Source organism: Macrotis lagotis, chromosome 1 (genome assembly GCF_037893015.1).
Source record: "Macrotis lagotis isolate mMagLag1 chromosome 1, bilby.v1.9.chrom.fasta, whole genome shotgun sequence".
Classification (NCBI taxonomy): Eukaryota; Metazoa; Chordata; class Mammalia; order Peramelemorphia; family Peramelidae; genus Macrotis; species Macrotis lagotis.
The window spans coordinates 709,396,400-709,421,053 of NC_133658.1; the positions used below are offsets into that span (position 1 = coordinate 709,396,400).

The window sequence follows — 24,654 nt, forward strand, 5'->3', positions numbered from 1 at the left end:
TTGAATGCTCTTTTTTTTTTTGGATATTCTTTTGCCTCCCTCCTTGAATTAATTATTAGCCTCATTTTTGCAGGATAGGTCACACTGAATTGTATCCTGAGCTCCATTGCTCTTAACATTATTTTATTTCCTCCTGCAGTTTCTGGTGGTTGTAAAAATATGTGCTATTTGAATTTCCTTTCTCTTGGTTTCTTGCAGGATTTGTTGTTTGTCATTAGAATTGTTAAATTTAATCACTATGTATTTTGGATATTGCAGCATAGGGTTTTTTTTTTTCCTCCTGGAGGCAGTCTGTAAATTCTTTCATTTTAATATATTTTCAGAAATTCTAGACACAATTTCTTGAATTTCTTGAATTAACTTTGACTTGTGTTTTTCTGGGAAAATAATCCTGAAATTTGCTCTACATGTCCGTCTTTAAGATCAGTGTTTTGCTTGGGAATTTTTTTTCTTTTAACATTATTGCTTTTTTGCTTTTCTTCTAGATTGTCCTTTGATTCTGTATTTCTATATTTCAATAAGTAATTTTTGTGTTTTGTGTAGTTGTTGAAGGTTACTATTGTGGATTTAAGTTTTTCCATTCTGTGAATTATTTCGATTGTATGGGCCAGAAATTGTGCTTTCGAAATTCTTCTTTTCCTCTTAATCATTCAGGAACTCCCAGCAGCAGTTCTGTGCCTTCTGGACAATTCATAGGGTCCTCTACCTTATCAAGTATTGGTTGATTTTCCTTTGTCTTGAACTATTTATTGAAAGAAGTCTGGACTCTTTTAGTTGATTCTTTCACATTTCCCCTTTAATCTGCTTAGGTCAAAACCTTTAACAGAATTTTCTTACTACTGAAATTCTTTCACATTTCCCCTTTAATCTGCTTAGGTCAAAACCTTTAACAGAATTTTCTTACTACTGAAATCCCATAATTTCAGTCTTTTCCCCTCATATATTCCCAAATAACTCACTCTACAAGTCTTTACTCTGGTGGCAGTTTCTTTGGAGACTGGACCTCAAAACCTTCTCAGACTCCTCCTGCGTTTCACTAACTTTGTCTTTGCTTCACGTAACTTCTGGAAGGGAAGAAACTGACCCTAAGTAGATGCTTGGCTCTTTACTTCAGGCTTAATGGAACGCCATATAGACCCCCATTAGTGTTCTACCCTATATCCCATTACTTTCTGAGAGCACCAAGCCTATGACCATGCTGCTGTCTCACTCAAGACAACTTCTTTGCCTTTTGTTTATCTGTCTCATTAGTGGGATGGAAGGGTAATTGAGTTCTGTTGTGAACCTGTAAGTAGTTTTTACTCTGTCCTCATGGGAAATGAGAGGTAAGGGGAGAGGGTGGTCTTGAGCCAGTGATTTAAAAGTTAAAGATTAACCCTGCACTAGGATGAATAGTAGATGGATCTTCTTGGCTCCATGTTCTTTTTTTTTAAGGCAATGGGTATTCCTGACTCTAGGGCCGGTGCTCTATCCACTGCGCCACCTAGCCACCCCCACTGCGCCACCTAGCCACCCCTTGGCTCCATGTTCTAAACTGACCTCAGATACTAGCTGTGTGACCCTGGCAAGTCATTTAACCCCGTGTACCTCAGTTTCCCCATCTGTAAAATGAGTTAGAGAAGGAAATGGTAAATCACTCCAATATCTTTGCCAGCAGAACCCCAAAGGGATCATGAATAGTCAGACATAATGACTAAATAAAAACATCAAAGCTTTTAGTTTGCTAGATTTTTTTACCTTGTTAAGGGTATTGGTGTCCTATAATGTTTAATAGAGTGGAGATTGCTTTATCTCATATGTAATTCCTGTTTTGGAGATGTTCAAAAGGTCATGAGGATCAGAAAATATGTCTGGTCTTCTAACTTATAGTTGAGTTATCAAGTGAAAGAACAAGTAGCACTAACTAATTTTTATAGGTTGCAAATAAGTGAAAGAAAATAAAGAGTTTTAGAGATAAAAAAGCTCTTTGAATTCATGTAGCTCAAATGTATTTCATTATGGGTTGATTAGTTAGAGGATATATTACATGAAGGAATCTGACTCAAGATTGATTTGGTAAAGTGAAAAGGGTATGATGAAGGATAAGAAAAGAATGAAGACAAAGAGTTATATACAGTACTGATGGTGAGGACACAAGTAAAGGACCAGACTAAAGTAGAGCATTTTTGGAAGTCATGTGGTAAGAACTGAGAATGAATAGTTCAAAATGGATTTGATTCAATAGGCAACTGGGAAACTTTTGTAGGCTCTTAAACAGAGAGGGCTTGTCTCAAAAATACATTGTCTGAGAGAGATTTGGGTGGCGATATGTATCTGTGATATATTTGAAGTTGGACAAAAACTTCCACAGTAAAGTGGAAGGTAGAGAAAAAAACAGCTTGCCACATATTTAATTTGTTTGCTTCAGATAAAAGAGAATTTTGTTCTTATTCATTGGGTTGTTGAATGTTAGAATTTGGAATGACTTTTTACCCCTTATAATGTTTTTAGGATGAAAAAGTGATATATGTCTTGTGATATTTTTTTTAATAAAGCTTATTATTGCTAAGAAATCTCCTTCGTTTATGTGCCAAGCAAATAGTGATCCTTGTGACTAATTACATTTTTTCCTCCCTAGGGAAATCCTTCACAGGAGGATATTCAAGATTCAGCCTGGATTATATGGCCATCTTTATAGGCCTTTCTATAGCAGCATGCCTTTTTGTCATTCTACTGGTTGTGGGTATTCGGAAGTTTAAAAAAAGGAATCAGGAGCGACTCAACCCTAGAGAAGTGGAATATGGCACCATTGATGGACTCATCACTACGAATGTTGGCGATAGCACCCTAGCAGTGAGTCTTGAATGGGGATGGAAATTTTAAAAAATTCACAAGGGCTGACTGATACAGGAAAAAACTGTCCATTGTATTCTTTTACTCAAAATATGAAATACCAAGTATTAGCTAGTAAAGGCTTGGCAGAATTCACACACACGTACACACAATGCACACATATGTGTATGTGTACACATGTATGAACATATGTAAAATACACACGTGTATTTATATGTGTTTGTATATACACAGAAAGGGATCAGAGATTGATTTTAGAAAGTTGCCTGGAGCTGTGCATGTTTGCACAAGTCATTAATGTTGTAAGCTTATGTTCACTGTTCACATTACTCTTTGATAGTCATTTGAAATTAAACATGCATAGATGTTTATAATTAATTGAGGAAAGAGTTTCATTTTTCTTCTAAATAGAGGTTTTTAAATAGATTTTTCAAGTTTTTTCCCCATTGGTTGTATATGTTTGTCTACCATTTAAGATCCCCACTCTCCCATTTTATTCTTCCCAGATTATTTCGCCTTTCATTTATTGCAACATAATCCCTAATTGTTAAACTGCTAAATAAAACTTTTCATCTAGACAGGCATGAAAAATTTTATATATCCCTGTGCTGCCACCTTGTGGAATAATAAACTTTTGAGATGGTTAAAATGGAGGATCATTTAAAAGAATTTAGAATATTTTATAATTTTCTTTTTCATAGTTTTATGTGAAAACATTTTGAAATAACTATCAAAATCTTCTAGTTTTGTTTTTTAATATGGTTTCAAAACATTGGTAAGGATGGTAATAGAAAAGGAGTCATTTCATCCCTGGTTAGATTCTTTTGGTACAAGAATATTCAATGTGTATTTCACATTCTTTATTCTATGGGAGATCATTTCTATTCTATTGAACACTGTGTGTAAGTAATGGGCTTTATACACCACAGCAATTTTGTTGTAAGAGGTTTGGATATAAGGCTGCATTGTCATATTTTAAATTCTCCAACCCATCTTTTTTTTTTTTTAAACTCTGGGTCTGTTTTAGCTATTCCTGAAATTCAGCTTTTCTGACATAGAAACATTGTTTTGCAAGAGTTTCTCAGGGAGTTTTTTTTTCAAGTTTTTGCAAGGCAATGGGGCTAAGGCCACACAGCCAGATAATTATTAAGCGTCTGAGGCCGGATTTGAACTCAGATACTCCTGACTCCAGGGCCGGTGCTCTATCCACTGCGCCACCTAGCCGCCCCCTCTCAGGGAATTTTTTTAAGGGCATTAATATGATAAAACTCATGTTGATTTTAAGAAACAGGTAATTTCTTCAGTTTTCCTTGACTGTGAATGTTCACATTAAGAAAACTTTGGAAAGTGAAATATATTCCTTCAAAGGAATTTTTAATATACTACCTATTCTAAGGAAAATGGGTAAATACACAAGAAATGAGTTTTGAGATTTTTTTTTAAAGATAACTAAATTAGAGTAGATAAATGAGAAATTTTTAGGAAGAAATGATTGGAATGCCATTTCAGGAATAGCTTCTTCCTAAAGTGAAATATCAGCTAACTTAATATTCTCAGAAAAAGCAAGAGGCTTTTGCGAATTTCATCACACAGACTAAACCACAAAACCCTGAAGTCATTGTGCTGGGACATTCCACCTTTGAGGGTAAATGGGGATAGGCCTAGAGTCACCTCACCCAGCTGTCTCTCTTCCCCTATCTCTTGCCTATCTTGGACACATTTCCACCCATCTATTTAGTCTATCTCTGGAAGCACCCTGGAAAGAGAATGTATTCAATTTCAAGACAGAGAATTCTATTCTTCAAAAGGAAATGCATTTAAGACCTTTCAAGTTCTAAGGGAAATTAGATGAATTTATTGAGTTAGTAAAAACAGAAGGGGCAAGAGGAAATTCTAACAAAGCTTAGGCAAAGTAGGGTGCTAAAATAAATTAGACAGAACTTCATTCCTTTGAGCGCTAACATGGAACTAATTACTAAGGGCAGTGATAGGAACAGCTAGTGTAAATTACAGTTTAAATAGCTTTTACAATTTAACAAGAAGGATGGAAGTGTGTCCCAAAATAGTCTTTTAAAGTCAGTCAGATGAGATGACAGCATAAAATCATGATATGGTACCAGTTTTGACGAACACTCTGAAAAACAAGATATAGAAACTGTGATGATTTGCAGGCTGCTGACTTGTTCGTTTAAATGAGATATCCATTTGCAAATTCTTGGCCTAAATTATATTTACCCACTAGTATATTGCCTTTTAAAAACTAAAATGTATTAACTATTCCTGTGATGAGTCTAGGTGTAGCTCCTATTTGGTAAATTACAAAGTCTGATTATTTAAAAGAAAGCTAATAACTTCAAGAAGAATCTCTTAGGTGTATTATAAAGGTTAAACACATAAGGAAGAATAATATGAAGAGAAAGAAAAATGAATAGCAAACTTTTTAATTAAAGATTTTATTTATTTTGAGTTTTACAATTTTTTCCCTAATCTTACTTCCCTCCCCCACCCCCACAGAAAGCAATTTGTGAGTCTTTACATTGTTTCCATGTTGTACCTTGATCCAAATTGAGTGTTCTGAATAGCAAACTTTTTAAACTCTAGGTAACACCTGATTATACATTTTATGATTTATCTGAGTCTCTTAAGTCTCATTTTTTTCTGCCTCTTGGATTTACCCTTGCCTTTTTGTAAGTTTGCTGATTGCCAGTGTATCACAGGACATGAAAAAGATGAAATGTAAATAGAACAATATTAACACTTTGTCCCTCACTAAAGTATTTTGAAATGCAATTAGGTTTTTGGAATGGAACCATCATTACTAACATTTACATGGTTCCACAATTGGCTATGTAAAGATACTATGTTTCTGCCTCATTGAGAAATTTTTCCACCATCTTAACATGTTTAGGAAGATGTCTTTCCTTGGCTAGCTCTAGGAGTGAAAAGGCAAACTCTGCAACTGATAACCAAGAAAAAATATACACATGCATGTATAAACACATACCTATGTGTACATATATGTGTATATACCTACATGTCTATATATATGAATGACTACATATTTTATTTGTAAAAGCACATTTGGGTTGGCTTTTTTAATGGGAAATCTCATGTTTTTTCTTGTTCATGAGTGCATCCCATCAGCAAGTGATAACGTGCATGCTTATGTCCTTGTATTCTTTTATTGAATAAAGAGAAATTACTCTTAGCTATTTCCCAATGGTCCTCCTTTCTCCTTGTTTCAAACCACAGGATTTAATGGATCATTCTTGTACATCAGGAAGTGGCTCTGGTCTTCCTTTTCTTGTTCAAAGAACCGTGGCTCGTCAGATTACACTATTGGAGTGTGTAGGTTAGTAATAGTTTTTTTTTTCCTTCCCCCCCCCCCCCCCCTTGCTAACTTCTGAGAATATATAATGGAATGGGAGGTGGGAAATTGTTTCTCATCCTTGCTTATTACAGTTGTGTCAGAAGATAGGTCTTGATCCCTTGGTATAGAAGGGATTTTTGGTCCTCTAAGAGAATGAAGAACAACATTCAACATGGACTTGTTTGAAATCACAAATCCTTGTCTAATTTTCTATAAAACTGAACTACCATTTTGAATTTGGAGTCCATGCATTCCCTAGTTGTAGCTTTAATCATTCATAAATCAGAAAGATACAGATTTCAAAATGTCCCTTAGATTATTAGTTATTAGTATCTTGATAAATCATCTACATTTTGCAACTTCATTTTACCTGTTTGTAAAATAGGCATAGTAACATGTATCTTTTGAGATTTTTGGTAAATATTTAATAAAGACTGGTTATTTTATGTATGTTGTATGTAAAAGTACTTGGTAAATTTTATAGGACTAAATAAATGCTATCTCATTTTTACTTTTTTTTTCCCTCTTAGAAACATTGTCTGAATTGAAACTATTCTTGAGAGTCCTGACATAAATTTGTTGATCTTTTGTATCTTTTATGGAGCATTTTGGTTTTAATCTGTTGTATTTTTTTTTTAAATCCAGGAATGTTTAGTTTTTAATGGATTCTTCTTTGATATAAGGGCTATCAAAAATATGGACAGTCAAACCAGTTTGGTGAAAATGAAGCTTTCTATTCTATTTAGCTTTTTTAAATGAAAGGATGGTAATTGCATCACAGAACATTAGAAATAGAAATGAAAAAGAGAATTTGGTTAAAAAATAAAACCAGCAGAATTCTTCATCCAGTGCATTGGTATTTATAAGCAGATTTCCAAATTGCATTTGAAAGATTTTCTAGGCTGGTTGCTATCTTTTCCCTGAAAGGCTGGTGAGATTTTAAGACCTCAGAGAAATCAGGAAAAGAATCAATGTTACAATGAATGAATTGAAAATCTCATAGAGAAAGACAGTGCTAAATGTCCATAATTTTCATTCCATTCTTCAAATTGCATAGGAATATTGCCAACTCTGCCCCTGAGCTTTGAGAGTAAAGTGGTCAATTTTGATTACTTCTTTGGCTTTTGATCCATAGAACTTGTTTGGCTGCCATAGATCATGTCTAGAGCCTAGAAAAAGTGTGTAAGGCATCTTAAAAATGGTATTGGCTCTCCACCAGGATGCTAGAGGCTTTAAAAATAACTGCAGGAGCAGCGGACTTCATTTTTTAAATTGCTTAGCTCCTAAAAGTAGTTGGCTCCAAATACATTTGGTAGAGACATTTCAATAGAAAATCCAAAGGAGGAATGGGGATAGAGGCACGTTCTAAGAGATTTGGCAGTATTTTTGCTGATTGAAGCAAGAAAAAAAAAAGTTTTAGCTATTGAGTCCTTCCTTCCTTTTGACTCTTCTGATAAGCCAAAGCTTAAACCTTGAGAAGTTGATCAACTAGTAGATGATAATATAAAATGAAAGCTAGTAAATACCAATTGAAAATTAAATTCAACAGACATTGAGTTTAGCAAACATTCCAAGAGCCAATAACTGTCATGTTCCAGAAAACTTAGCTGTAGTCTCAAAACATTCTTAGGAGGCAAAAATGACTAAAATATTAGCACATAGTTGAATAAGTTACCAGAAGCAGGATAAACAAGGTTACTGCACATACAATTATAAATGAGGGTGATGTGAGGATAAGAAAGAGAGAAGAGATTATGAGATATTTTCTGACTTATATCATTATTAATTCTGCAGTTATACATTGTCCGTTGTAGAAATATACCTCTCATTGCAAGGTTATTTTAACTGTGTTAAATGGATAGAGGAGCAGCCCTTAGCTAAGAGCTGGCAGATTTTTATGAATCATTTTAGCTCTAGGAGTTTTCACAGGGTGGGTACTTAAGAAACAAGGAGATTCTTTTCAGCCAGTAGTCATAGTAATGTATGCCCAGGTGGCATTCGACTTACAGTTATCTCTTCTACCTTTTTGACTTTCTCCATCATGGTTTTGATATATTGTGGGTTGGCATAAAAAATTATGGAAAATTTGGGGGAATTTTGCAGAGACATAGATGACTTGTAAAGGTCAGCAGATGACACAGAGTCTAGGATCAAATAATTAACACCATTTTACAATAAGGTACTATAAACACTCCATAAAAGAAAAAGAAAAAAAATCCAGACTGCTTCACTGGTATGAAGGGAGAGCCAAAAAATTTTAAATGAATTTTCCAGATTGTGGCATTGCTGTGGCAGTGAGTGATGTGTCTCATCAGTGTGAAAGGAATAATTGTATTTTCATAAATTTAGAATCAAGTATGAGAATCTATATAGTCTTGGGTGAAATTCTATAGCATTAAAGAAAAGAACATGTATATATGTGTGTTTTTCTGTACTTACGCGTATGTGTACATGTTTTCATTCTTGATTTGTTTCTTTATTAGTTCTTAGTGTCAATATATTTCCTTTATATAATAGAAAGGAACCTGTGGTAGGCAAAGATGGAAGTACTGATTCTGCAGGATTGGGTCATATACTAACTAGTAGAGTCAAGTCACAACTGTATGATGAAGATAGTTAGAAACTTAAAAGTTCACATAGTCCTTCCAATGTTGTAGTTGGTGTATACTAATACAGTGTTCATGAATGGACCTCATCAGCATTGTCAAGAAAGCAAATAGTAATAGCATTTCAAAAAATACTTATTCTTCCTCTTTAGTCAAGATTTCTTTTCTTCTCTTTCAAGTTCCCAATTTATACTTTGATATTCTGTAATCTTGTTTCTTTTCCCACAGTGAACTCTTCATCTGTGTACCAAAACTTGAGTAATTTTTGCCTTCTGCTACCCCAATAATAGCAGTAGAACCCCCCCTTCTTCACTGATTTATTGCTTCTCAGACTTTCTGTTGAGTTACATTCTTTTAGGTGCTATATGTGAGGGAGTGTGACATAATTTTTAGAGAGCCGACCTAGAAGCCTGGAATACCTTTCTTGTTTAATACATACTGGTTGGGTGACCCTGGGAAAAAAAATAACTTAATGCCTTAGGCAACTCTCTATGATTTTAAGTTGCCAAGAATGAACAGACCTGCATTGGTAAGAGATTACTCACCTGGGATTTCCCTATCTCAAAATCATTAGGTCCAGACCCTAGTCTTATAAGGTGCTATATAAATGTTAGCCACAGTATGTATGTGTGTGTGTGTGTGTGTGTGTGTGTGTGTGTGTGTGTGTGTGTGTATGCATATATATGCATATATATATATATATATTTAATTTGGATCTGTGTTTTCATTAGTGTTTAGAACTCCTTTTGGGGAAATGCCCCTTTATTATGCAGCTATTCTGTACCAAATCAGCTCAGTTGTGTGAGATACTGAGAGGTTAAATGATTTGTCCCGGGTTATAAGGCCACCATGTTGTAGAAGCAAGACTAGAATAAAGTTCTTCATACATCTTAGTGACGGCTCATTATTCAGTTTTCTCAAGCTTGATGATAGTAATTATTATCTTGTACTTCTAAAATTGAATAATAATTCATGACTGAATGTAAGATTTCAAAGGTATTGAGGAGGGGTGAATGTTTCTTGTCTTATTGTTTGTGTTAAAGACAAAAGCTTACAGTAGCTGGTGAAATTGGCTTTTTAGGTAAACAATCTAAACAATGAGTAGTTATAAGCATTAATTTTATTGACTTGTTTTTTTAATTTAATTTAGCTTATAACCACTCAGTTTCTTTGAGAGCTAATTGGAATTGGCTCTGTCTAATGAAATCCATTGATCAAAATCACCTTTGCTTTGCCTTCATCAGGAAAAGGTCGCTATGGAGAGGTGTGGCGGGGCCACTGGCAAGGAGAAAATGTTGCCGTGAAGATTTTCTCCTCACGTGATGAGAAATCTTGGTTCAGAGAAACAGAATTATATAATACTGTTTTGCTAAGGCATGAAAATATTCTTGGTAAGTAAGTAACCTGCTAGTTAATCATATTTATCAGCTGGAATAATTATCAATAGAATACATTGTTGGATAATTTTCTGATTTTCTGAGCTTCTTTCTATTTAAGTAGACTAAATAGTATGATCTAAAATAATATAAATAACCAATATTTGCTTATAAACATAGAACAGCTAGGTAATTTAGTGGATAGAGCATTGGACCTGCAGCTATGAAGACCTGAGTTCAAATCTCACCTCAGACATTTACTAGCTGTCATTTTGAGAGTCACCTAAAGTCTATTTTTTGTCAGTGTTGTGAGGTTCAAATGAAATTTTGTAAGTGCCTAGCACAATGCCTAGAAAATAGTAGATGCCATATAAATGATAAGTGTGATGATGATGATGTATTTAAATTTGATTCATGGTGACTGAAGTTCAAATCTTTAAATGCATTTTCTCCCCTTATTTCTTCTTGAAATTATTCTTTAAAATGATTTTTATTATTTTCATTAGAGTAGTTCTGCGTCTTCTCTTCAACCTAGAGTAGAGAGGTATAGTATACTTCCAGGGTCATACAGCCTTTATCTGAGAAATAAAACTGTGTGTTCATTTATGCTAAACCACCTCTCCTGAATTTTTTAAATTGTATACATTTGCAGATAGTGGGTTATGTTTTCTTATTTCTACATCTATATAGGTTCTTTCTTAAAAAATCCCACTTTATTTTCCTTTTTTTATTTAATGCTTGGCTGATTTCTTTATCAAATCACTTAGAGAAATTAATCTCTATTTTCTTTCATTGTTCTCATTGCTTTTTTCCAAATTTAAATGTAACATTTTTCCTATTTTATAAGAAATCTTCAGGGACATCTGATTTTAAAGTCAAGAATCAATCAAAATTTCTCTTAACTGTTGCATATTACACAAAACAATTAAAAATATGGCAATCATTGAAGAACAACACACTATTACTATAAATTGCAGGGAGTATTGGAAGTTGAGCACCAAGGTAATTTTATAAGTTTATAAATCCATGCAAAATTATCTGAACCATGCTGATTTCATCTCTCTCATGATGATATCTAGGGGCAAAACTCACATGCTATTTTGTAGACTAAAAAAAACCATTTAGGGTGGTATGAGAGGGTAGAAAAAACGTATCAGATAATTTTGTGGTACATTTGAAAGCAGTAGCTAGTTGTGCTTAATAGATTTGCAGTTTCATGTACAATCAGCTTTTTTGTTATACTATATTATAGAAATGTTTGCTTTATTCCATAAATATGTATTAATATAAAAAGAGAAAAAAGTCTCTAGGGCCCATGTAATTCTTCCAAACACATGAGTTGGCATTTTGCCATCTACTTTCACAGTAGATGACACAGCCTAAGGTATATGGGTCATTTTGTTCAAGCCTGATCAGGTGAGTCATACACAGGAGAGGTAAAAAGTCACCTTTGGATGTGTTTCATGACCCTAGGTTTTTATATGTTACAGAGCATATGTACCTGTAATGATAGATTAGCCCAGTTTTTAATTTTTCTCCATCATTCTCATAATCATTATCATAATTTTGTATATAGATTCACTTGATAGACTCTCTCTTTCTCTCTTTTCTCTTTCTCTCGCTGGAATGTTATTTTTTTTTTTGTTTGCTTTAACATCTTTAGAACATTTTGCAAGTTTTCTGTATCTCTCAAACTTTGCAATCCAGAATTTCCTTTCTTTTCCTTTGTTATCACTAAAATAATACTTGAGGCTAACAACACATGTCCTTTTCTACCCTGAGAATGTTACTGTAGAAAAATTCCCATTCTATACTCCTGCCTACCATTTGTTATTGTTCAGTCATTCACTAGTATCTGACTCTTCATGACCCCATGTGTCCCGTAATTCATCAGTGTTGTCTAATGGGTTTTCTTGGCAAAGATCCTGGAGTGATTTTCCATTTCCTTCTTCAGTGACTTAAGGCAAACAGGTTAAGTGACTTGCACAGGACCATATCTGATTTTGAACTCAGATCTTCCCTAATTTCAGCTGCCTGTCTACTAACTCAAAATTTCTTGAGACCAATTGCAAATAGAATTGTATTTTAAAACTGTTGTGATGGTTGTTTTTTAATGTACAGAAATATACATATATATATATTTATTTTGAAATGTAACTTTTAAAACTATGAACTTGTAATAATTGAACAGCTGCCATGGAGAGAAGATTGTTAAGGGGACTGATAAGGGTTCCTTCTGTTTTTGGTTGAAGATGCTTCAGTCTTATTCTGTCTCTCTGGGTATCTATTGCTTCAACATATTTTAGAGAAAACTACCACAATCAGTTTGCTTAAGCTTAGCTTTGAGTGAATATAATCTACTATCCAGAAAAATGCCTATTTGGAGATGTTTCTTTCTCACAACAGAGGATTTTATTTATTTTATTTATTTTTTATTTTTTTAAGGCAATGGGGTTAAGTGGCTTGCCCAAGGCCAACACAGCTAGGTAATTATTCACCTAGCTGCCCCTTGAGGATTTTATTTTTGACAATGAAAATGAATGCTACAGTTTTTCTGACAAATCTGGAATCCTCTGAACTTGAGCACTACATAGAATCTTTATAATATCCTATTTAAGTAAATTTCTTAAAGCTTTAATCAAAATAGTCCAGATAAGCCATCCTTGCCTGTATTGCCTGTATTACAAGTATTAGGATAGGGGAAGGAGTTCATGTGGATGAAAAGAAATTGATTGAGAATCGTGTGGAAATTTAAGGTAATAAATGATTTGGGAATGATTCTTTGAAAGATAGACAAATATTAGAAAATTTGAAAATTATGAACAGGTAACAAAACTTATTAAATATTTTAAAAATTCAAAATATATTTCTCCGTATCCCTATGATAAAAAAGAAGCAAAGAGGAAAAAAACTTGGGGAAGAGTAAAATTATAAAGGAGAACAATAATTATTTATTAAGATGAAAATGGAAATATAGAGATAGGAAGGACAAAAAGATGCTAGAAGAAAGTCACGGCTTCTGATGCATCTTCCAGTTTAGAAAGACCCATGGGTACAATTTTGAATATATAAAATGACCAAAGTATTTTATTTCCAAACTATTTGAGGAACTGATTCAAATTTTAAAAGAATAAGAGCCAGTTCCTAATTGATGAATGGTTAGAGGATATGAACAGAAAATTTCCAATGGAGAATTGTAAATTACTAAATTCTATTTGAAAAAAAATGCTCCAAGTCACTAATAATTAGAGAAATACAAATTAAGGCAACTTAGAAGTTCCACCTATCATATTGGCAAAAGTGACAAGAATGGAGAATGACAGGATTGATGGAAGGCTGGCACATGAATGTACAGTTGGTAGTGCCATTCTGGAAAGCAGTTTGGAACTATTCCCCCCAAATCATTAAATGGTACTTTGACAGCAAAAGGAGGTCTATACTCCAAAGAGATCAAAGAAAAGGACTTCTTTTCAAAGATGTTCATGGTATCTCTTGTAGTAGCAAAGAACTAGAAAGTAAGGAAGTATCATCAATTGAGGAAGTGCTCAACAAAAGATGGATGTCATGCAATGACAAGAAATGCTAAATGATGGAAAACCTTAAGGAGATACCTGGGAGGATTTGTGTGAACTGATACAAAGTAAACTGAGCAGGACTTAAAAAATCATTTATACAAGAACACTATTATAAAATAAAACAAAAACAACTTTGAAGGACTTAAGAGCTCTGATTAGAGCAAATACCAACCATGATTGCAGAAGATGAATCATAAAGCATCCTGTTTACCTCTGAGGCATATCATCATAAGTTACTCTGATTTGCAGTCAAGCTATCTAGGAAAAAGAGCACACCTTGATAGTTGGTATTGGGCATGGTCACAACCAATATCATTTCTACACCACTTCTTTTCTAACCACCTCAGAAAGATCGTTTATAAATTACAAACTCTTCCTCTTGCCCTTTTCTCACCTTCTTTTTCTTTTGTGACTCATACTCTTTGATTTATAGCCAACCCTATCATGTTGGCATACCATTTTCTTTTCCATTTAATACTTCTCTCCTCCTTCCTTACTTTGCTCTTCATTCTGCTTTTGTGTGTTATATAATGAGTTCATGGCTATTTTTTAAAAATGAAAACCATTTATAAACATGTATAGTCAATCAAAATAAAAATCCATGTGGCAAATCTAAAAAAAGATTGTCTCATTCTGCACTGAGTCCATTGTCTCTTTATCAAAAGGTAAGCAGTCTGTTTCATCATTAGTACTTTGGAATTGTAGTTGATCATTATACTGATTAGATTTTCTCATTCTTTCAAAGTAGCTTGCCTTTACCATATTGCAGTTATAATACAAATTGTTGTGAATCTGTTCAATTCTCTTTTCATCAGTTCATTCATGTCTTATCAGATTTCTCCAAAACCATCTTCATTGTTTCTCATAGCATAATAGTATTTCATCATATTTCCATACCATAGCTAGCTCATACATTCCTCAGTTTTGGGGCCCTTTTTGAGTTATATGTTTTTATTCTATATTTGTTTTAAAAACTCAACAATAATGACTGACATTCACAGAGCTTTTTATATTTCATATGAACCTTATAATCTGTGAGATAGAACCACCACTATCACCATCATCAAACACAATATACCCACAAATTGCTGTTAGGATCAAAAGAGGGGAATATAAGTAAAGAGTTTTGCAAACTTTAAAATACTATATAAATAAAAAACAAAACCGTATCATTATTTCTATATTCTCATTTGGTTCTTACCACATAACCCTATGATTTAAAGATACTGCAAACATCCCATTTTAGATTTGTAGAATCTGAAAATGGAAGGAGAGAAACATAGAATACTTGACACATCTCCACTCATCACATATTTTGTCTCATATCCCTCCTTACATTGCCTCCCTATGGCAAATGCATGTGGTAGAATCCTCTTGAATGTATTGTATGGATACCTTCACTTTAAAATACCTGTGTTTTATTAAAATTTCTGCTTCTTCCATTCCCACCCCCTTTTTAAGTTGGAGGAAAAGCAGTGTGCTTAGGAAATGATTTGATTGTGGCCAGAATTAAAGAGGGGGGAGAGAGGAAAGAAAACATTCATTTCATGGTTCTTAACTTTTTTGTGGCACGGGTCCTTTGACAGTTTGCTGAACTATGGACCCTTTCTCAGAATATTGTTTTTGAATGCACAAAATGAAATATATAGCCCAACAAAGAAAAACAATTATTGATATCAAGTTATCAGAATGTGACATAAGTTCATGAATTCTAGGTTAAATATCTATTAGGAGCTGTCAAATATCTATTAAGAGCTTTCTCTTATGGACCTAATGAAAAATACTGGTTAGAAACAACTAATTAGCTAGAGGGCATCTAGGTGGCACAGTAGATATAGTGACATGTCTGGAGTCAGGAATTTCAAATCCAACCTCAGATGCTTAGTAGCTTGTGTGACCTTGGGAAAGACCCTTAATCCTGTTTGCCTCAGTTTCTTCATCTGTAAAATGACCTAGAGAAGGAAATGACAAACCATTCCAAAACTTTTGACAAGAAAACTCCCAAAAGGAATCATAAAGAGTCAGAAACAACTGAAATAACTAAAAACAACAAAATTACCTAGTATCTCCATAATTAAGCTCTTTGTTTATTGCTTATTATCTGAGCAGATTACTTTTCTGTTTAGTCTGTTTCTTTTTCTGTAAAATGGAGATATTGATAGTATCTTCCTCATAGGATTGTTTTGAGGTTTAAGTGAGATGTATGTAAAAAGTACTTTGCGGATCTCCCTAACTGTTATAATATTCAACAACTGTCTTTATTTTTATGAGATGCTACAAATAATGCATAGACGATTGAACTTAAAGACAGGAAGATGGTCTCAAATCTACCCCCAAATGTTTTGTTCTTCATTTTTGAAGACTATGATATCAGGGAGGTCATGTCATGACAAGCTCGTGAATCAGATTTGAGTAAGGGGATGCTGTGCTAAGTCAGCAACCTCACTTTTTCTTCTAGAGCCATCTGGGTCCAGTAGCCAGATAGGAATCAGGATGACTGGAGATAGTCCTGGATGCGAGGCAGTCAGGGTTATGTAACTTGTCCAAGGTCATAAAACTAGTTAGTGTCAAGTTTCTGAGATCAGATTCAAACTTAGGTCCTCCTGACTCCAAAGCCCAGTGCTCTATCCACTGGGATATGTCAACTTTTTCTGCCTCTGTGCAACATGGGCCAGACTATACATTTATCCCAAGGGATACCAATCAAGTAGCTTAAGCTTTGCTCACAGAGAATACATCAAGTCTCATTCTTTAGTAAGAGTCCAGTTGGGGCTGGAACCTTGTGGTACTTTTTCTATTTGACTGGAATTGAGAATTTATATACATATATGTATATATATATATGCATATATATATGTATATATGTATATACACACTTAAACACACATATATAAAGATTCCCATTGCTCCAAGTCATTTGTCCTTTGGGTATTATGCTTTTTTGGTTTGTTTTATACTTCATGGAGATGTCATTTCTGGCAGAGAAAACTCTCTTGTCTCTCACACACATGCACACACACACACACACATACACACAATGCACAAAAAAACTGAAATGATTACTTCTTGGAGTTTGTACTGTGTGGTCGTGTGACTGTGTGCCTGTGAGGCTGCAGTCAACCCCCCAAAACTTAATACCTGTATTATTCTGGTCTTGTTACATAATTTGTTGGGAACCTCAGTTTATATGTGGTAACAACAATAATAATAGTCCTGCCATCCATGACCAAATGAGAGAATATGCTTAAAGCACTTTGTGAAACTTAAAGTGTAACTTTGAACTGTTATTTCTTTACTACTGTTGATACTGTTGCTGATCCTCAAAGGGTTTCTAGACATAATTTGATTCTATGTACAAAGATGACCTAACATTCCCTAATTGTAGGTAGTTTTCAGTCAAAATATTATGTCTTCCAAATTATAAAATGTGCTATGGTGTTAGGGTATATTTATTATCTTCATTAGGAATTTGATGTATTGAATATTAGTTTTGAAACAGAAAAGAAGGCCATTGATCTCAAGCAATAAAAGGATAGCTCACTTGCCTTACATTGGAACAATCATTGAAAGTCAAGAGATTTGGACTTAAATTTGACCAAAATAATATTTAGGAAAGATATGGAATATTGGCTTCACTCAAGGAAAGGCAGTTTTTTTTTTTTGCAAGGCAAATGGGGTTAAATGGCTTGCCCAAGGCCACACAGCTAGGTGTAATTATTAAGAGTCTGAGGTCGGATTTGAACTCAGGTACTCCTGACTCCAGGGCCAGTGCTCTATCCACTGCACCATCTAGTCGCTCCCAAGGAGAGGCAATCTTAGCTATCTTTGACCATTTCAATGCCAGCTTTCTATATTTTTGTTTTATTTTACATTATAATATTCCTTTTTTTCTTCTTCCTGCTCTCTTTTCCCTATACATCAGCAGCATATTCTTTTGTTCTTCCCATTCTCCTTGCCCTATACATCAGGCACTTTTTTTTTTTGCAAGGCAATGGGGTTAAGTAGCTTGCCCAAGGCCACACACTTAGGTAATTAAGTGTCTGAGGTCAGATTTGAACTCAGGTACTCCTGACTCCAGGGCCAGTACTCTATCCATTGTGCCACCTAGCCACCCCACACCTTTTTTCTTTTGAGGCAAAGGTGCCCTTGATCACACAGCTAGTAAATTTCTGAGATGAGATTTAAGTTCAGGTCCTCCTGACTATTCACTGTGCTACCTAGCTGACCCATTTCAGGCATATTGAGTTAAATGAGTTTGTTAGTGATCTAATATCTTAGCCATCATTGTTATAGGAAAGTTAATTTAAAATCTTACACATCTTTCAAAAATTTGCAATAAATCTATTTTACTGGTTACAGTCTGTACTCCTGAATGATGGGTTTCTGGGTACTCTGTTTTTATCATTGCCTTTTCTTTTCTTTTTCTTTTTCTTTTTTTTTAAGTTTTTGCAAGGCAGTGGGGTTAAGTGGCTTGACCAAGGCCACACAGCTAGATAATTATTAAGTGTCTGAGGCCAGATTTGAACTCAGGTACTCCTGACTCCAGGGCCGGTGCTCTATCCACTGTGCCACCTAGCTGCCCCTATCATTGCCTTTTCAAAAACATAATCAGCTGTGGTTAATTATTGTACAGATCTGTTTTATTTTAAATACTTTATTTTTTCAATTACATTTAAGAACAATTTTTAACATCCTTTTTTAAATTTTGAGTTCCAAATTTACTCTCTTCCCCCTTCCCCTCCCCTCCCCTCCCCTCCCCCTCATTAAGGAAAACAAGGAATTTTATTCAGGTTATACATGTATGGTCATGCAAAATATATTTCCATGTTAGTCATGTTGTGAAAGAAAAAAACAGACCTCCAAGAAAAATAAAGTTAACAAAAAAGTATGCTTCAAGCTGTATTCAATCTCCATCAGTTCTTTCTTTGGAAGTGGATAGCATTTTTCATCATAGGTCTTTTCCCCTTTTTTTCTTTATTTCTTTATTTTCATTCATATGCACATGTATATTTTTAAGTTACAAGATTTCCTTCTACCCCCCCCAGCAGCAAACAGGTTAGCATTGTACATACATATTTTTGATAAACATGTTTACAGATTAGTTATTTTTTGGTATGAAGAATTAGGATTAAGGGAAAGAGATACATAAGAGATAATTTTGATAAAGTGTTCATCAGATTCTGAAGGATTGGGTTTTTTATTTTGTTTTCTCTTTGTTATTGTTGTTGTTTTGTTTTTCTTCCTTTGAATGGGGATAACATTGTCCATAGCCAGCCTAATACAGTTATCCTAGCTCTCTAAATTGCTATGAGGTGTCATAAATCTTTCAGAAGAGTCTTGAATCACTGTATTGTTGAGAATAACTAAATATTTCATGGTTAATCATCTTATAATATTACCATTACTATGTACCCTGTTCTTGAGGTTCTGCCATTTTATTTTGCCTCAGTTCATATGAGTCTTCAGGTTTTTCTGAAATTTTCCTGCTCATCATTTTTTATACCAGAGTAAAATTCTATTAACTATTATTTACTACAACTTGTTCAGTCATTCCCCAATTGATGGACATCCCCTCAATTTCAAATTCTTGCCACCACAAAAAGAACCATTATAAATATTTTTATACAAATCGGTTCTCCTCACTCCTTTTTAAATCTCTTTGGGATATAGATCTAAGTATGGTATTGCTGAATCAAAGCATATGCATAGTTTTATAGTCTTTTGGACATAGTTCCATATTTTTCTCCAGACTGAATCAGTTCACAGCCCAGCCAGCAGTGTTCCATTTTTTCCACTTCCCCCCAACATTTGTTACTTTCCTTTTCTGTCCTGTTAGCCAATCTGACAGGTGTTTTAATTTGCATTTAAATAATTTTTTCATATGACTGCAAATAACTTTGATTCCTTCATCTGAAAAGTGCTTGTTCAGAACCTTTGATTATCAACTAGGGGATGACATATCCTTATAAATTTGATTCAGTTCTCTGTATATTTGAGAAATGAGACCTTTATCGAAGAAACTTGCTCTAAATTTTTTTCATAGTTATGATTAATGTATATTTCCCTCCATTCTATTTTCCTCTTTCCTTTTCCTCTATCCTTCTTCAAAAGTGTTTTCCTTCTGACCACTGCCTCTCCTAATCTGCTCTCCCTTGTATAAACCCCTTCCTTATCGAATTCCCTTACCCTCTTACCTGTCCTGTAGGATAAGATAGATTTCTATACCCTACTGAGTATGTTTGTCACCCCCTCTTTGAGTCACTTCTGATGAAAGTAAGATCTAAGCACTGTCTGCCTCACAATTCCCAATCTTCTTTTCCATTGTAAAAGCTCTTTTAGGCTTTTTTTTTTTTGAGACAATTTACCCCCTTCTACTTTTCCTTGCCCCCTTTACCCAGTGCATCCTTCTTTCTCATCCCTCAATTTTATTGTTTTTAGATATCACCCCATCATAGTCAATTCACATTCATGCACTTTCTCTATGTATGATTCTTCTAACTGACTTAATAATGAGAACAACCTTAGGAATTATATGAATCATCCTCCTATTTAGGATGTAAATTACAAACAACTTAATTTTATTTAATCTCTTATGATTTCACTTTCCTATTTACCTTTTTATGCTTCTTCGAGCCTTGAATTTGAAAGTCAGATTTTCTATTTAGCTGTTTTTTTTTCTCATCAGGAATGCTTGAAAGTTCTTTATGTGATTAAAAATACATTTTTCCCACTTGAAGTAATATATTCAGTTTTACAGGGTACATGATTTGTGGTTATAATCCTAACTTGTTTACCCTCTAAGATATCATATTCTAAATCCTTTGATCTTTTAATGTAGAGACTTCTTAATCCTGTGTAATCCTGACTGTAGCTCCTTGATATTTGAATTATTTCTTCCTGTCTGCTTGCAATATTTTCTCTTTGACATGGCTCTGGAATTTGTCTGTAATATTCCTGGGAGTTTTCATTTTGGGATCTCTTTCAAGTGGTAATCAGTGAATTCTTTCAATTTCTTGAAATATGCTGACTCCTTTTTGATGATGGCTTTTAGGGAGTCAATTCTTAAATTATGTCTCAATCTATTTTCTAGATCAGTTTTTTCTATGAATTATTTCACATTTTCTTCTCTATTTTTTCATTATTTTGATTTTGTTTTTATAGTTTCTTGATGGCTTATAAAATCATTAGTTTCCACTTGCCACATTATAATTTTTAAGGAATTATTTTATTCACTGAGCTTTTGTATCTTCTTTTCAATTTTGTCAGTTCTGCTTTTTTTATAATATAAATATTTTATTTGTTTTCCAATTATATGCAATGGTTGTTTCTACCAATAATTTTTATAAGGTTTTGAATTTTATATTTTTTCCCTCCCTTCCCTCTCCCCTCCCCCAACAGAAGGCAATCTGATAATCTTTACCTTGTTTCCATGATATGCAATGATCAAAATTGAATGGGTTGATAGAAAAAAACTTATCCTTGAGGGATAAATAAAATATTAGAGATAGCAAAATTATATAGTATATAAGAACTTTTTTTAAAAATTGAAGGCAATTATCTTTGGTTTTTGTTTAAACTCCACAGTTCTTTCTCTTGGTACAGATGGTATTCTCCATCTCAGATACCCTAAAATTGTCCCTGATTATTGCACTGATAGAGTAAGCAAGTCCATCAAGGTTGATCATCATCCCCTTCTTGCTATTAGGGTGTACAATGTTTTTCTGGTTCTACTCATCTTGCTCAGCATCAGTTCATGCAAGTCTTTCCAGGCTTCGCTGAAATCCCATCTCTCCTGATTTCTAATAAAACAATGATGTTCTATCACACACCCGTGTGTGTGTGTGTGTGTGTGTGTGTGTGTGTGTGTGTGTATCACAATTTGTTCAGCCATTCCCCCGTTGCTGGACATTCCCCAAATTTCCAATTATTTGTTTTCACAGAGCTGCTATGAATATTTTTGTACAAGTGATGTTTTTATCCTTTTTTCATGATCTCTTCAGGGTATAGACCTAGTAGAAGCATTGCTGGATCAATGCTCTTTGGGCATAATTCCAAATTGCTCTCTAGAAAGAATGGATCAGTTTACAACACCATCAACAATGCATTTGTGTCCCAAATTTCCCACATCCCTTCCAACATTGATCATTGTCCTTTCTGATCACATTGGCCAATCTGAGCGGTGTAAGGTAGTATCTCAGAGATACTTTAATTTGAATTTTGAGTTCTGTTTTTTAAGGAGTTCTTTTCTTTAGTGGATTTTTCAACATTTTTTCCTGTTTAGTCAATTCTGCTTTTCTAAATTTTTTTTGTAGGATTTTTTTGCAAGGCAAATGGGGTTAAGTGGCTTGCCCAAGGCCACACAACTAGGTAATTATTAAGTGTCTGAGGCCAGATTTGAACTCCGGTGCTCTATCCACTGCGCCACCTAGCCGCCCCTCAGTTCTGCTTTTTAAGGAGTTTTTCCTCTAGTGAATTTTTGTAAATCTTTTTCCATTTAGCAAATTCTGCTTTTTTTTAAAAAGACATTTTTTTCATTCTTTTGAGCTTAAAAAAACATTTGAACTATTTCTTAAGGTGTTATTTTCTTCTTTTTTTTGTACCTCCTTGATCAATATATTGACTTTTTAAAAAAATTATTTTCTTGTGTCATTTATTTTTTCCCCAATTTTTCCTCTCTCTCTCCTACTTGCCTTTTAAAATCCTTTTTGAACTCTTCATTTTGGTCTGAAGACAATTTCACATTGTTTTTTGAGATTTAAGAGCTGCTTTAATTTTGATGTCTTCTGAGTTTGTGCTTTCATCTTTCTTGTCACTGTAATAACTTTGTATAGTCAATTTCTTTGTTGTTTGCTCCTTTTCCAACCTATTTCTTACTTTATATTAAAGTTGTACTTCACGCCTGGGGTAGAGAGAGCACTACTAGCTTTAATTTTTTTTTGTACTGCTATTTTCCGAGCTAGTTCAGGAGGTCTGTTAATGTCAATTTTTCCAAGGTGATATGATTTAAGGAATGTTGCTTTCCTAATCTGCACTCTGTACTTCGAGTGACCAAAAGCATTCTTTTCTGTCTTGGGCCTGTTATTTCAAGGCAATGCTAGCCAAACTTCTAAGTTGTCTTGAGTTGGAAAACTGCTTTACTCCACATTTTGACAGTTCTGTCACACCAGAATTTGTTTTGAGGTTTCATTTTTAAATTCTTTAGAGGAGAATTTGGGAGAGCTCAGATCAGTTCCTACCCTTATTCTGCCATCTTGACTTTGCCTTCTGAAGTTCTTTTTCTTTTTTCCCGACAGGGTGGGTGAGATTGTCCTTTGGTTTTATTTTATTTTTTTTTTAGCAATTTTGAGGAAAAATTAGAGATCATTCAGATTTTTTGATTTACTGGTAGGTGAGGCATGTGTGATTATCAGATAGAGGCACATTTGATGAGAAAACTATACAGTTATCACAGTTTCATTCAACTTTCACATTCACTATTAATAATTGTTTTAGATACTATTCAAGCCATAAATATTTTAGGAGACTTGCCTTATAGAACAGATGACTAATAATTACTCTAGGAAGCTAAGGTCAAAAGTATCTTGTGATCTGTCTTTTATTTTAATTAATGAGATGGCATATAGAGCAAAAATAAAATTGATAAGCCATAGTAATTTGACATCAAAAAGATTTGTTTTGAGAGACTTTACTAGATGCTTCTAGGGAAGTTACTGTCTTAGTAGAATTTATTTCCCAAAAGGCATTTACACTATAGACACCATAGCAGGGTTCATACATATGTTTTCTCTTTAATTAGATATGTAAAGACATTACTTCTTCCTCTTCATAGATTTAGTCATAAATAGATGAATAAGATGTTTCATGAATTGGAAGGAATCATAGAATGTTATAGTTGAATGCAATCTTAGAGTTCATGTAATTCAATCCCCACATTTTACATGGGAAATGGAGACATACAGAAAGATATAGCCTGTTCATTGTGCTGCACTAAAAGGGTAAAGGATTTGGCATCAGAAAAACTGGGTTAAAATAATCTAAGCTCTACTACTTATTATATTTGTGACCTTAGACAAATGTGTTAAACCCCCAGACCTCTATTTCCTCATCTATAAATTATGGAGAACTTTAAAGTGCTTTGTAGTATGGGACGCTGGACAAGTCACTTAACCCAATTTGCTTCAGTTTCCTCAGCTATATAATGAGCTGGAGAAGGAAATGGCAAACCAAGAAAACCCCAAATGGGATCACAAAGAGTCAGGACATGACTCAAATAACACTGATACAACAGGTTTAATTTTATGAACTCATTAACGTCACTCATATCTAACAGTATAAGAAATCAGGTAATCTGATCCCATTGATTAGTTCTTTTTCTGCCATACCCTTAATTTCTTTCTACTTAATAGTGTTCATTAATATTCACTAACTTATTAATCAATAATCTGTGAATTAATAATACATTTGTGCTTTCATACAAAGTTCATGATTCTTTATTAGTTCTTTAGAGTATGTGCAGTTCTAAAGATAATTCCATGTATGCTGATTGACTTAACTATTACAACTTTTCACTGTATTTTTTTCCAGAGAAAATTATCAGACTGTTTCTCCTTGGAAGAGCTAAAGTGGGTGGATGGGGTAGACAGAAAGACGATTGGAAAGATTGATAAGTGCTTATTATGTGACAGGCTCATGCTAATAATACAAGTAAACAAGACAGCTCCTACCCTCAAGGAACTGACATTCGAACCAAGGGAAAGATAACCCATTAAAAAGGAATTGGAAACTAGGGCTAGAGGAAAGGATAGTGGAAGTCCCTGTGGTCAAAGATCAAGTGAGGTGGTCAGAGGCCTGATTCTGGACAAGATATGGCTGAAGGTCACCTATGAGAGTCCAGA

At 34.1% G+C, this 24,654-nt stretch overlaps 1 protein-coding gene across 3 annotated transcripts in view; it reads left to right on the plus strand.

Moving 5' to 3' along the window:
• Positions 1–24,654, plus strand: part of ACVR1 (activin A receptor type 1) — a 166,484-nt gene that overhangs the window by 115,196 nt on the left and 26,634 nt on the right. For all 3 annotated transcript variants that reach the window (XM_074215938.1, XM_074215935.1, XM_074215936.1), the window contains 3 exons: positions 2,618–2,832; positions 6,085–6,184; positions 10,053–10,199. In XM_074215938.1, coding sequence (XP_074072039.1) covers positions 2,618–2,832; positions 6,085–6,184; positions 10,053–10,199 — 462 coding nt within the window. The remainder of the gene's footprint in view (positions 1–2,617; positions 2,833–6,084; positions 6,185–10,052; positions 10,200–24,654) is intronic.